The sequence below is a fragment of the Cetorhinus maximus genome, chromosome 5, assembly GCF_964194155.1.
Source record: "Cetorhinus maximus chromosome 5, sCetMax3.hap1.1, whole genome shotgun sequence".
NCBI lineage: Eukaryota > Metazoa > Chordata > Chondrichthyes > Lamniformes > Cetorhinidae > Cetorhinus > Cetorhinus maximus.
In genome coordinates, this window is record NC_135883.1 from 76,998,425 (window position 1) to 77,013,664 (window position 15,240).

Consider the following 15,240-nt stretch of genomic DNA (forward strand, 5'->3'; position numbering starts at 1 on the left):
CCGTTGTTGTTTTCGGTGCCTAGGTCGATGCCAGGTAGTCCATCCGGTTTTATCCCTTTTTTGATAGAACTGAGTGGCTTGTTAGGCCATTTGTAGACCAGACCAGGTAAGGATGTCACATGTAGGCCAGACCAGGTAAGGATGGCAGATTTCCTTCCCTAAAGGACACTGGTGAGCCAGATGGGCTTTTACAACAATTGACAATGGTTTCATGGTCATCATTAGACTTTTTAATTCCAGATTTTTATTGAATTCAAATTCCACCATCTGCTGTGGCGGGATTTGAAACCAGGTCCCCAGACAATTATCCTGAGTTCTGGGTTACTCATTTAGTAATACTACTACGCCATCAATACCACTATGCCATCACCTCCCCTGAAATGCGATAATATATCACCAAATAAACAATGAGTAGCACAGCTTCTCACTCACAGCACTCCTGAAACTCAGCCAGTGACGGAGTTAGTGGGGCCCTGTGCTCAGCTTCATTTTTTCCCGACAACCCACCCTGGGACTGCAGCCCCCCCACCCCCCGCCATCTCCGGGACACCCCCTCACTATCTCATCGTTTCTTTTACTACTGATGGTGGGAACAATTCGTGGAAAATTATTCTTGTGGGAATTTCAAAAATCCAACATTTTAGAACACTGCATACTTAGAAAGATCTGAAATCATCCGTTTGTAACAACAATATCAGGAGAAGAGGCAAAACGTGACTGGTCAATGTTAAATGACGAGCAGCCCTGGCCACTATTGTGTCATTTTAAGTTTGTCTGCACAGTGAATCCACGAGGCTTGACTGTCCTTCCTGCATCTGACTGTTGACTGTTCTACCATAAAGTTATTCCGTATTGTCTACTATCTAGCCATTGATATCAAACCATACCAACCTGCCACAAACAGCTTCACAAGATCAGTTTTTTTAAAACTAATTGCTGATATTTTTTAGTCTCTATACATCTGTGACATTTAAAAAGAGCCCATTCTATCTGTAATGCGTACATAACCATCCGCATGACTCTGCTAAGATGTGCTTTCTTGTATCAGTTGCATTCACTCGAGTCCATCTTTCTCGATGAATTCCAAATGCTAAGTCCCAGTATTGGTCCTTCGTCAACCTCCTGCATCAATAGGTGGCACCATTTAACGTGCGTTATTTGGGACATACATGGGATCAGTAAGAAGCGAGTTTGATTTCCATGGTTCAAAAGCTAAAGATCTGAATTTTCAATAAAATGCTGAGCACCATCCCTGAGGTAAGCACCATGTTTGAACTTTAAAATTTAAATTCTGGAATTGCAATCCAGATGCCATGTATTGTATATTATGACTGAAGCACATATTGTGATTGGCTATTACAGTTTTAGTTACTTTTCGAATGAAATACTTCCAGTTTTCAGTGTTCAAAGTCAGGAGACACCAGTACCCAGTGTATTGGAAGCATATTCCAATGACTGTCCTGAATAGCAACTACCCCGAGGCAATCAAGATGAAATATTTAATAAAACAGGAAAAACAACAATTAACATAGTCAGAGATTCTGAACTCAAGACTATTGTCGTTTTCAAAAGAGGAACTGTATTGGAAAGTGGGTTTTTGTTGGCTCCCTGAAGTTTTTCTCTTTCAATGAAGACAACTTTAGTCACCACTAATGCCAAGATGGATAAGACTACTGGTAAACAAGTACCAAGCAAATGTTGCACTCCATACAGAACAGTACGGTGCCTTATTAATGAGTTCATGTGAAACTTGAGACATCAAACATGCTTCAAATATAGACTGGCAAATGTTCAGACATTTCAAATGTATCTTGGCAAATATCAGCTCCACTGTGTTTTAGATGTGTTTTTGGGTCCTCCCTGTTGTTTGGGAGTGCCGTGCCATGGCACAGTGTGTTTCATTGTAAATCCGCTCCTGAACTCAGCTCAACTTTTTGCTTGCTTTTCTTTCCCACTTTCTCTCTGTCTCTCTCTCCTTTCCCACTCTGTCTCTCTCTCTCTCCCCTTTCCCTCTCTCTCTCATTTCTCATTTTCCAGTCTTTCTCTCTCTCTATCTCCCTCTCTCTCTCCCTCTCCTTTCCCTCTGCATCTCTCTGTCTCCCCTTTGGCACCCTGTCTTCCACTGTCCTTTTCCATCCTGTCGCTCTCTCTCTCTCCTTCCCCGCTCAGTTTTTCTCACAGTCCTTTCCCATTGTGTCTCTCTCTCTGTTTTCCCGCTGTAACTCCCACTCTCCCACTCTCGCTCCTTTCCCACTCTATCTCTGTCTCTCTGAGTCTGGACCACATCCTGAAAGTTTGCACGGGCCGAGATCCTGTCCTGCGGGATGTCATGGAAGAAGCCCGGGGTCGGGGGAGAGGTGGGGGGGTACTGATGAAGCCAGGAGGACCACGAAGGAGCCATGAGGGCGACCGTGGAAGATGCCAGGGAGGGAGGGTAGGCCATGGAAGAAACTGTGGGGCTGCAGAAGAAGCTGGGGGAGCAGTTCCCTCCCCACATCCCCTGCCTCAGGTTATTCACAGTTCAGCAGCCAGCAGCTTCCCATCCCCACCCTGTGCTCCCGCTCCTGGATCTTAGGCCTTGCTCTCTCCCCACATCCTGGGCTTCTGGTGATTGCGGCAGTGGCTCCAGAATCAGAACATGGCATTGGCTATCTCAGGGTTCAGCATGGAGTGGCAGGGCCAGAGTGGATATGACACAAAATTGAAAATGGTGACATAAATCGAAAAATAAAGCCCTAATGAGTAAACGGCTTATAGCAAAATGACTTATGGTGACTTTGGTCAGAGCTTGAAATGCAACATTTTGATTAATTGATAAGGGTGCTACCAACCAATAATCACTCCCATCACCCATATTGACATCAAGCATGGAGAACAACGGCCAAGTATTCGCATTCAAAATTACAACGCTGGGCCAAAACTGGTTTGGAAAAAAACATGATGAGTAATCATGTAAGTTCTATTCAGGTATTCATCTAATTTGCATTAGTCAATTTAAAATACCACTAAGAACATGAAATAATATTAAAGGGCAGCCTCTTGGAGGTAACTTTTTTTTCAGAATAATTAAACTCCAGGGAAATATCAAAGAAAATAATGGAGCATACCTTTATACCGTTATCATCACAAACCTAATAATGTGAAGGCGTAGACACAAACTCCAAACAGGGAAGGTAAGCTGCCTGCTCTTAGCTGCCTGCTCTGGTGAACAAAAATCAATCCCAAAGCACTATTTGAAAAGATACCTCAGCTAATATTCTTTACTCAACTGCCACCCCCAAAAAACAGGGACAGTGAATTTCTTTGGGGATTTTTTTTTTGCCTGCATGATGGTTCCTAGGAGTTGACCCCCTAGGGAGCTCCTCACTATACACCTTATCTGTGGCCATCTGCTGCCATCCGTTGTTCTTTCTCTCCCTAAATTGTGAGGAATCTCTTTTTAAATTTGGCCTCTGTGATTTCAGGGCAGAGGACTATAACTTCCAGCATGCCTGAGGCTCTAGCATTAGCACAGACCGTGACACCGGGACAGGCTACTCATGCTGTTCCAGGGTTCCTTTGGCTGCTATTCAGAGAATACATGAAAGCCCAACCATGGGACCTGGGGAAATTGCGCGTAAAGAGTAATTAGGTGACCGGGGTTTAAAGCGCGAATTTTTTTAACCCATGAGAGAAGAGTCTGGTGAGCAGCAACAGTTGATAGCTCCATGCTGCTGGAGAGCTGGGGCTCAGAAAAGCCCAGGAGCAGTGTCAACTTAGTGAAGCTGAAGAGGTCTCTGCTCAGTGCAGCTACAGACCTGGGATCATGCTGGTGATTAAATGCTAGGGTACAACCTTTTGAATCCAGTGAGACACAGTCTTGGGAGAAGAGATTGAGCATCTGAGAGGTCAGCAGTTGTTGGGGCAGTCTGAGCTGGAGTCCTGTTGACTGATAGCTCATTGCAGTCAGAATAAACAAGAGGGCTTCCAAGCTGAACTGGAGCTGCTAAGGGAAATCAAGGTTAAATCCTCAAAGGAAAGGAGTTCAAATCCCTCCATTCATTACTTGCCAACCTTCCTGCTTTCTTGGTGCCATCTCAGGCTTGACTTTCTGTTAGATAAGCCGACAGCTTCCCTCTGTGCCTCACTTGGCATCCTCTGACAGGCTTATCGCGGCACTCAGCACTGGCTCATTATAAGCAGCAACTCCAGCTATCGTACACCCTCATCTGAGTTCATTGCCCTCTTATCCTCTCTAGATCTCTCCCTCCATGTAAACTCTCCAACCCATATTCATGGCCACCCCCTTGACCATGCCATTTCATATGGTTTTGGTAGTGCCATCAATCACAGATAAGCCATCTCTGATCACTTCCTTGTATCACTATCATGCCACACCCTCTTCCACACCCCAACCCTACTTCCTTCTATATTCTCCCCTGGAAGAAACTATCCATCAATTTACTTACAATGACATTTCGCCAATAAAACCTTTAATCTTTCACACCCTGGACATTCCCCCTGATAAGGTCCTCGAGAAAAGCAACCCTTGACCACACCATCCGTGCAAACTACTGTCCCATCTCCAACCTCCCTTTGCTCTTCAAAGTATTTGAACATGTTGCAGCGTCCCAAATCTGTTCCTATTTTTCCTGGAAGTCCATGTTTGAATCTCTCAAATCAGGTTTCCACTCTTGTCATAGTACCACAACAGCTCTTATCAAAGTCACAAATAGCATCCTTTGTGGCTGTGAAGAAAGTAAACGATCCCACCTTGTCCTTCTCAACCTGTCGGCAGACTTTGAAATGTTGACCAATGTGTCCTGCAATGCGTCTCCATTGCTAGATCGGACTACTCATGCCTGGTTCCAGTTTTATCTATCTAATTTTAGGTAGAGTAGTACTGCAATGGCTTCCCTGTCCACTCTGCACCAATACTTCTGGACTCCCACTAGGATCTTTCCTCTGATTAAAATATTGGGAAGATTGAAGCCATTGTTTTTGCTCCCCACTCCAAATCTATTCTCTAGCTACTGGCTTCATACCACTCCCTGGCACAAGTTTGAGACTTAACCAGTCTGTTCAAATTATGAGCGATGTTAGGAATGGATAACCTTTGTTGTCCAGTAGCCAGCCTTTGAGTTGCCATGGTGCTTCAAATTGCCCAGAGGATAAAATAAAAGCAAAATACTACAGATGCTGGAAATCTGAAATAAAAGCAGAAAATGCTGGAAATGCTCAGCAGGTCTGGCAGTCTCTATGGAGAGAGAAACAAAGTTAATGACCCAGAACTTCCATTCCCGGTGGTGGGTGGGGGGGTGGGGGGGGAGGTGGAGGGAGGTGGTGGAGGGTGGTGGGGGGGCGGGGATGTTGGGACCATACCCTGGATTTATCCCAGAAGATGCTCTGGGGAACCCCATGGAAGTCTTCACACAAGGACTGCACGGGCATCTCTGGATCTTGAGGGCCCGGCTTTGGACTGCACCAATTCAGCATGAATAACAGCAGTCTGAGGTGGCTTGTTGGCAGCCAGGTGCATTGTCAGAGCGGCAGCAGTGGATGAATGCTGCCATTGTGATCAAACAGCAGGTTCATTCTCCATGGAGCCACTGCCACTTCCCCGAGCAGCACTATAGAACATAAGAACATAAGAACTAGGAGCAGGAGTAGGCAATTCAGCCCCTCGAGCCTGCCCCGCCATTCATTACGATCATGGCTGATCTCATTTCAGCCTCAACTCCAATTTCCCACCCTCTCCCCATAACCTTTCAACCCATTACTAATTAAAAATCTGTCTATCTCCTCCTTAAGTTTATTCAGCGTCCCGGCATCCACTGCACTCTGAGGTAGTGAATTCCACAGATTCACAACCCTTTGAGAAAATTAATTCCTCCTCATCTCTGATTTAAATCTACCACCCCTTAGCCTAAAACTTTGGCCTCTCATTCTATAGCATTCCTGGTAACCTGCTGGATATCAGATTGCTGGTCTGACTTGACAGTATGCATGCCCTGTTGAGCACTGAGATCGTCAGCCATGATGGAAGCAGTCTGGGCCAGCATGGCAACAAATATAGATCTCATGACCACAATGTGAACTTCCACTGCAGCTCAGATATTACATGGCTTCTACTTGTGCTGAATCATTGTCCACCAGTCATCATTTCAAAAGCGGGTCCGTGTGCGCTTTCATGGACTTGGCCATCACTTCCACACTGGAAAGGATGGGCTCCAAGATCAGCACAAAGCCCTGTGCCGAACTGGAGCCAGAGTCCTCCATGCTCCTTGTCAGTGGCTCAAGGATGTCTGCCAGGTCTGCCAATGCACCAAGTATCTCAGTATGCATGTTCATCAGTATTCAAGGATCATAGGAACATAGGAGCAAGAGTAAGCCATTTGGACCGTCAAGCCGGCTCTGCCATTCTGTTAGATCATGGCTGATCATTTACCTCAACGCCACTTTCCCAAACTATCCTCATGTCCTTTGATGTCATTTGTTCTCATCTAGGCTGCCTCATCAAAGTCCTCATCTGAGTCCTCTGTGATCTCACCCTCTGGTGAACTGGCATGCAAGCTAACCTTTCCCTTCGGCCAGGCTGCAGCCTACTCTTGCTGGTGTCTCATTATGTACATTTTCCAACTGTAAACCACACTCTAAAGTTCACACATTGCCAGTATTTGAGCTGATGACTGCATGTGTCAGATCAAGTTATACTGATTCTTCATAAGACGTCAGCTGCAGCTGTCTTCCTTCCTCATGAGGCTGCACTGGCTGGTTAGGCAGCAGCTCCTGGGTATCTGAAAGCTGAAATACAGAAGGGGGGGGAGGGTGTTGTGGTGAGGGAAGTGGTGCATGGGGTGGAAAGCAAGAGTTCTGCAGCTTGCACGTTGTGTCAGATGGCAAGATGAGGATAAGATTGGATTTGGGAAGGTGTATAAGACAGGTAGGTACTGTCATCCTGAATTATCTTGGTTTTCTGGATGCAATGGCATCTGTAACAGTCTAACCCTGATGCAGAACATTAATCTCCTCCAGAGGGATCCAGTGGTGCAGGGTGCCTGACCCTGCCAGTTCTGCTCTGCTCACTTATAATCACCACCTTATCCTCCAAGAGAAATGGAAGAATGCCACTGAGTGTGTTGCAATGAATTTGGATGATGTGTTTACCATACATGAATATCTGGAGATATCTGGAAGCAGGGAGAGCTGGGTGTGAAGCTTAAAGGGAGAAGTTGGTGTGAAGCTTACAGGATTGGTAGGTGTGTGAGGGTGAGGAGAGTATCAGTGCTAGGCATGAGTTCGGATTGCTAGAGATTGTTGATGGATGAGTGATGTGCGCGTGGTGCTTTGAATAATGTGGCAGTTAGGAGATGGCATGTGAAGATGCATTCACTGCTCTTGACTACCCGTGTGAGATCATTGAACTTCTTCTCGTACTGTTGCCATATCTTAGAGACCACATTTCAGGAACTGATCTCTCTGCTCAGCTACTCCGATTCCCTTCTCAGGGTGTGCCTTGAGGGCCCCGGGCTCCTGCGGAAACAATGCGTCTTTCCTCTATTCTGGCCCCTGGACAAAAGCCTCTAGCACTGCATCAGAAAGCCTGGGGAGCCATCATTTTTGCATGTCAATCCATTTTCTTGCCTTTACTTCCATCCAGGACTCCTTCAGAGAGTCTATAGCAGCTTCTGTACAATGAGTTCAACTACTCTTTAAGAGGGGCAGGTTGCCTTTACGTGGCAAAGCCTAGCCATGCATTACACTAGCCATGCATGCTGCTGGGCTGCACTGTTAAGTGTACAGCCAGTCAGCAGCATGTTCCATGTTTAGCTACATGCTGAAGGCATTTAGATGAGGAGGCAGTGTGAAATTTGCATGCTGCTTACCTCAACCAAATAGGATATTGGCTGACTGCACATTGCAACCCCCGGATTCAAAGGCAGTCCATGTGGAATTTTTCCCCCATTAGTTGGTCATTATCACATTGCTGTTTGTGGGATCTTGCTGTGTCCAAATGCCGGCTGTATTTACTACATTACAACAGAGTGTAGGGCTGGAATTTAACCAGGCCAATGGAGATGGGGCAGTAGATGGGAGGGCTGGTAAAATGGCAGCGGAAAGTGTTGGGAGAGAAATTTGATATCTTCGTGCCTAGAACGTCCCAAAACATTGAGATAATCCATAACCAATAAAGATTTTCCTTTAAGTGTAGGCCAGAATTTTGTTGGCATGCCATGGGTCCTGCCAGCACGTCCAAATGCGGGTTCCGAGCGCGGGCAAATGGGGGGACCGTGGAATATTCCCAAAGGTGAAAATGGCAGTGACTCAACTGCCTGTTGGCCAGAGGAATGTGGCCCATTAATCTAATTAACTAGCCTATTAAAGGCAAGTTTACGTCTCTATTGGTATTTTACTGATGTTGAAACAGCTCCCTGCCAAACGAAGAGACCACCTGTTATATTAAAGTGATTTCCCAGGGGCTTTCTGGGGGTGTGGCCTTCCTTCCTGAAGGCTCCATGTTTCTGAGTGGGTCTCATTGGCGGCAATGGCTGCCCCCCTCGAATCCAACGGAACTGCTGCAGGATTCATCCTCCAAATGCCAGGGCCTGCCTTTTGATGGCACTGCCGAGGCTCCCAAATGCCAGCCCCCTGATTGGGCCAGTTGCTCAAAGCGGCAGGCTGCCATCCTTAACTGAATGATCCCAACAGCAACAGCTTCATAATTGGCCGTCGCTGGTAAAATCCCCTCCACGGTCCCTCATTCATCTGTGCTCGAGACCCGCATTTGCACTTGCTGGCAGGACCCATGGCATGCCAATAAAATACCAGCCTACACTTCAAGGAAAATCTTTATTGGTTATGGATTATCCCAATGCTTTGGGATGTTCTGAGGTCATGCAAGCCTTTATTCTGTTCTGAACCACAAATGCCAACCTAAAATTTTGAACTGATTCTGTTCCAGTATCTGAAGCATCATATGTTTTGATAATATAAAAATGCATTATGTTACAGGAAAGATGCTGAATAGACAGATCATTCAAATAATCAAAGGCTATTAAGCCTGCTGTTGGTCAGCTGTTAAGCAATAGATAAAATCATTAAAGCAATCTTTGTAAAGCACTGAAAATGGGCTTCCAGTGTACTTAATTTTTTTTTGCTAAAAGGGTTCGTGATTCATTTTAAGAATATTGATAAATCCTTAGCCATCTCCATCTCCTTAGTCATCTCATTTTCTCTGATTTCCTGGTCTGGTAAATTGTTGGATGCAGAGAAGGGTTTATATAAAGATGGACCCTGACTTCAGCCTTCGGTACCCTATTACTGATAGGCCCACTGCAGCCCCCTCATCATTCTTGACCTTCTGCTACTCTCCACAAATGTTGCCATAGAAATATCTTGCTAAAAGAAATGGAAGGTCCAATGTTCTGGGGCTTGATTTTCAACATGCCACCTGCCTGCCCCATCTCGTGTATAAAACTGGCATTGCAGGTTGACTGCTGATTATGGAAACCACCCAGTTTCTATAACAGGCCAATTCTGATAGAAGGCCATCAACTTGAAATGTTAACTTTGTTTCTGCCTCCACAGATTCTTCCAGGCCTGCTGAATATTTCCAGCATTTTCTGTTTTTGTTTAGCATATAGTTGTTGGCTACTTGCAGCGCTGTCAGTTAGGATGTCTCTTAGGTGGCATGGAGCAGAAATATGGTACAGAAGCTCAGAGAGAGTATTGCCAGAATGACACCGGGCCTTAAAAGGTTAAATTATTAGGGCAGAACGCATAAACTTGTTTTGTATTGCCTTAAGTTCAGCAGTTTGAGAGGGGTGGTAGCCAATCTAGGCCTTAGCAAAGGGATTCAATAGGGTAGATGCAGGGAAATTATTTCCTCTGATAGGGAAGTCCAGAATAAGGGCCAGGATTTTACATTTGCAAATTTGCACTACTGCCATCCCATGCATGCATGAAATCCAGCGTGATGACTTTGAGTCGCAAACCTGATGTCAACACTCTGGTTTCCCATTACACGGTAGATGGGCAGGCACCGAAATTGGCAGCCCGCCCGCCATTTTTAAAAAATCATTAAGAGGCAAATGAGCTCGTTAACAAGTCAATTGACCTGAATATTACGCAGGCCATGCCATAATGCAGTTGGCAACAGCAGGTGGGTGAGAGTGGGGAGTTCGTTTTTTCACCATCTGAGGTGAAAAAGAGGGAAGAAAGGGGGCTACATCCTTTGAGGAGTACCCTGTGCACATTGGGGGCACACAGCTCTCCCTAAGATGACACCCCCGCTTTGTACCTCCCCACCTGGACTCCAACACTACCACTCCACTCCCCCCACCACTCCTCTCAGCTCATCCCTAGGGCGCCTAATCCCTCCCCGCCCAAAAATTCCAGACTTACCTGAATCTGGGTCCATTGCTCTCTTCATTGTGGGACTTCTTGTAGTCCCAGCAGTTCCCACTACTGAGTTCTGGTGCTGCTGGGGCTGCTCGAACTGCTGGTAGCTCTTGGGGGCAGGACCTCCTCCCACGGAGGGGCAGAGGTCCCGCTCACTGTGTGTTTAGGCCACCTACACTGTGTTATCACTGTGGGACAGGCTTTTACAAACTCGGTCCGTTCCTGACCGACTTTTCTAACGAGGGCTACAAGCCCCATAAAATCCAGCCCAAGGGGACATAATTTTAAAATTAGAGCTTGCCATTTAGGAGTGAAAAGAGGAAGCAGTTTTCAAAGGGTAGTGGAAATCTGGAAGTCTTGCTCCTAAAAAGGCTATAGACTTGCATGGTAGATCTGTTTTTTTTAAGAATGATATCAATAGATTTTCTCGGTAAGATTTGTCAGTAAGGGTGTCAAGGGATTTGAGCCAAGGGAAGATAAATGGAATTCAGGTACACTCATCCACAATCATCCATGAGGCACTGTGGGCCATCAGCAGCAGCAGAATTGTACTCAAACACAATCTGTAACCTCATGGCCTGGCATATCCCCCACTCTACCATTACCATCAAAACATGGGATCAACCCTGGTTCAATGAAGAGTGCAGGAGTGCAGCAGCAGGCGTACCTAAAAATGAGGCGTCAACCTGTTGAAGCTACAATACAGGACTACTTGCGTGACAAACAGCATAAGCAGCAAGTGATAGACAGAGCTAAGTGATCCCACAACCAACGGATCAGATCTAAGCTCTGCTGTCCTGCCACATCCATTCATGAATGGTGGTGGACAATTAAACAACTCACTGGAGGAGGAGGCTCCACAAATATTCCCCTCCTCAATGATGGAGGAGCCCAGCACATCAATGCAAAAGATAAGGCTGAAGCATTAGCAACAATCTTCAGCCAGAAGTGCCGAATGGATGGCCCATCTCGGCCTCCTCCGAAGGTCACCAGCATCACAGATGCTAGTCTTCAGCTAATTCGATTTGCTCCACGTGATATCAAGAAACGGCTGAAGGCATTGGATACTGCAAAGGCTATGGGCCCTGACAATTTTCCGGCAATAGTGCTGAAGACTTGTGCTCCAGAACTTACCGTGCCCCTAGTCAAGCTGTTCCAGCACAGCTACAACACTGGCATCTACCCAGCAATGTGGAAAATTGCCCAGGTATGTGTGGTATACAAAAGGCAGGACTAATTCAATCCGGCCAATTACTGCCCCATCAGTCTACTCTCGATCATCAGTAAAGTAATGGAACAGGTCATCAACAATGCTATCAAACGACAATTGCTTAGCGATAACCTGCTCACTGATGCCCAGTTTGGGTTCCGCCAGGGACACTCAGCTCCTGACCTCATTGCAACCTTGGTTCAAACATGGACAAAAGAATTGAACTCCCAAGGTAAGGTGATGGTGACTGCCCTTGACATCAAGGCAGCATTTGACAGAGTGTGGCATCAAGGAGCCCCAGCAAAACTGGAGTCAATGGGAATCGGGGGAAAACTCTCCACTGGTTGGAGTCATACCTAGCACAAAGGAAGATTGTTGTGTTTGTTGGAGGTCAGTCATCTCAGCTCCGGGACATCACTGCAGGAGTTCCTCAGGGTAGTGTCCTCGGCCCAATCATCTGCAGCTCCTTCATCAATGACCTTCCTTCCATTATAACGTCAGGAGTGGGGATGTTCGCTGATGATTGCACAATGTTCAACACCATTTGCGACTACTCAGATACTGAAGCAGTCCATGTCCAAATGCAGCTAAACTTGGACAATATCCATGCTTGGACTGACAAGTGGCAAGTACCATTCATGCCATGCAAAAGCCAGGCAATGACCATCTCCAACACAAGAAGTTTGTATCATCACCTCTTGACGTTCAATAGCATTACCATCACTGAATGCCCCACTATCAACATCCAGGGCTGACCATTGACCAGAACCTGAACAGGACTAGTCATATAAATACTGTGGTTACAAGAGCAGGTCATAGGTTGGGCATCCTGCGACCAGTAACTCATCTCCTGACTCCCCAAAGCCTGTCCACCATCTACAAGGCACAGGAGTACACCCCACCTGCCTGAATGAGTGCAGCTCCCACAGCACTCAAGAAGCGTGATACTATCCAGGACAAAGCAGCCCGCTTGATTGGCACCACATCCACAACATTCACTCCCTCCACTACTGACGCACAGTAGCAGCAATGTGTACCATCTACAAGAGTGCAGGAGTGCAGCACCAGGCGTACCTAAAAATGAGGCGTCAACCTGTTGAAGCTACAATACAGGACTACTTGCGTGACAAACAGCATAAGCAGCAAGTGATAGACAGAGCTAAGCGATCCCACAATCAACGGATCAGATCTAAGCTCTGCTGTCCTGCCACATTCAGTCATGAATGGTGGTGGACAATTAAACAACTCACTGGAGGAGGAGGCTCCACAAATATCCCCCTCCTCAATGATGGAGGAGCCCAGCACATCAATGCAAAAGATAAGGCTGAAGCACTAGCAACAATCTTCAGCCAGAAGTGCCGAATGGATGGTCCATCTCGGCCTCCTCCGAAGGTCACCAGCATCACAGATGCCAGTCTTCAGCCAATTCGATTCGCTCCACGTGATATCAAGAAATGGCTGAAGGCATTGGATACTGCAAAGGCTATGGGCCCTGACAATATTCAGGCAATAGTGCTGAAGACTTGTGATATCATTTGCACTGCAGGAATTCACCAAGCCTCCTTCAACATCACCTTCCAAACCCACGACCACTACTATCTAGAAGGACAAGGGCAGCATATAGGTGCGAACACCACCACTTGCAAGTTCCCCTCCAAGTCACTCACCATCGTGACTTGGAAATTTATCGCAGTTCCTTCACTGTCTCTGGGTCAAAATCCTGAAACTCCCTTCCTAACAGCACTGTGGGTGTACCTGCACCACATGGAATGCAGCGGTTCAAGAAGGCAGCTCACCATCACCTTCTCAAGGGCAACTAAGGATGGGTAATAAATGCTGGCCCAGCCAGCGAAGCCCACATTCCGTGAATATATATATATATTTTTTAATTGAATAGTAGAACAGGTTTGTTAGGCTGAATTGCTTGCTCTTACTCCTATCTTCCTATTCCTGTCTAACTCTGTCCTGCCCTAATATCCTCCTCCGCTGGTTACTGTTCAACCGAACAACACATCCTTGGCTCCGGCTCAGGAAGAATCTTGCAGCCCAATTACTTTTTGAACAATGAATAAAGTGAACACACAAGCAACAGCGTGCTTTTAAATAGTGTCACTCTGTTTGTCATCTGGGATAACAGCTAAATCTAAGGAAAAACTGTAAGTTGAATAAAGAAAAACATTTTTCCCACTTTATTATGTCAATTATCTCTGTATCCTTTACCTTTTCACTTGAAAATATTGGGCTGAATTTGTTTTTACTAGAGGTTGGAAAATGAGGTAGGGAGGCCCATAGCCGAATCCCCATCCTAGCCAGTAACACCAAGGATATTCCTGCACTGGGTTTGCCAACCCTCCAGAAATGTCCTGGGGTCATCAGGAATGCAAGGTTAATCTCCTGGACACTGCTGTGAGCGACCTAGGAGAAAGTTATAAGGGCTTTAAAAAATATGTTTTCCATTGTCATAACAGCAGGATAAGACTTCCACTAGCACCATCAATCCCTTACTCTGCTGCAGACCCATCTTGACTTGGAGGTCATCAAACATGCATCGTGGACATCCAGTTAGATTACCTCCGCTAAGGGAGTTCAACAGGGCTAAAGAGGGGAAAGAGGTGAGAGTGCAGCAGGGATGCCGGGACAGCACCACAATGGGTACTTTAAAAGGCTCAAAGAGTTCCAAATAAGAAAGTAGCTGCACTCTTTTAAGGTTTTGACCAAGACCAAGGCCTACAAAGGTAAATGCTGGGAGCAAAACTGGAGGGATAGCAGGCATCTAATTGACCTTCTGCTTGCAATTGCAGACATTAGGTCCACTATCATCAATACCTCAGTCTACTGGTACTTTCTACCAGGCGGTCCCAGTGAGTGATAGTAAGAGGGACAGAAGGAAAGGAAATGGGCCAGAAGAGGGTTGACCTGTTGGTTTCTATATCCAGTGAGCAACAGCCAGCAGTTCTGATGAGGATGGAGGGAGAGAAATCCAGCTCAAGGTGCAAGGCAGCAGTGGGCCTCAACGCCCTATTTTCCCAATATCTGCTACTGTCCCATCTAATTTGGATTGGGATAGCAGAGTAAAATCCAGTTCAGTGTATCCAAGAATAGCTGGCAACAATAACACATACCAACTGAAACAACATTGCACCCTTTATCTCTTCCCTCTTCCCCTCTAGAATCTTTTGGGTTATATGTTCAGCTTCCTCCTCCTTTTCCACAGAGATGAGAGGAACAATATATCAGAATTGTTAGAGTATAAATATAAATGCATTATCAATAACTTTCAGCACGGGATCAGCACATCAGTTATACCAACAACACTTTTGACAGGAAAAAATGTGTATACCTGAACTACATAAGAGTTATCATTCAATGAATACAGTTCGTTATGAGTAATCCATTTAGTTAAATGCATGTATGCATTTTGACAGGTTGTGCATTGATCACAAACAAGTCCCAAGATGAAAATTAAGAAATGTGCATTGCCTCACCTATGACTATTAGGTAAATTCCTGCTATTACATCAGCTTCCCAGGAAAGCTTTGAAGTGAATGGATCTTCATGGAGAAGAGAGGGAGGAAGATCACTAGAGAGAGGAACTGTATCGTTGCCATTAGATGACATTCTTATACAGTACGTTACCTTTAAAAAAACAT

General features: G+C 45.9%; 1 protein-coding gene across 2 annotated transcripts in view; it reads right to left on the reverse strand.

Moving 5' to 3' along the window:
- The window catches only part of opn5 (opsin 5), a 94,262-nt gene that overhangs the window by 57,455 nt on the left and 21,567 nt on the right, over positions 1-15,240 (reverse strand). For both annotated transcript variants that reach the window (XM_078542076.1, XM_078542075.1), the window contains exon 2: positions 15,076-15,226. In XM_078542076.1, coding sequence (XP_078398202.1) covers positions 15,076-15,226 — 151 coding nt within the window. The remainder of the gene's footprint in view (positions 1-15,075; positions 15,227-15,240) is intronic.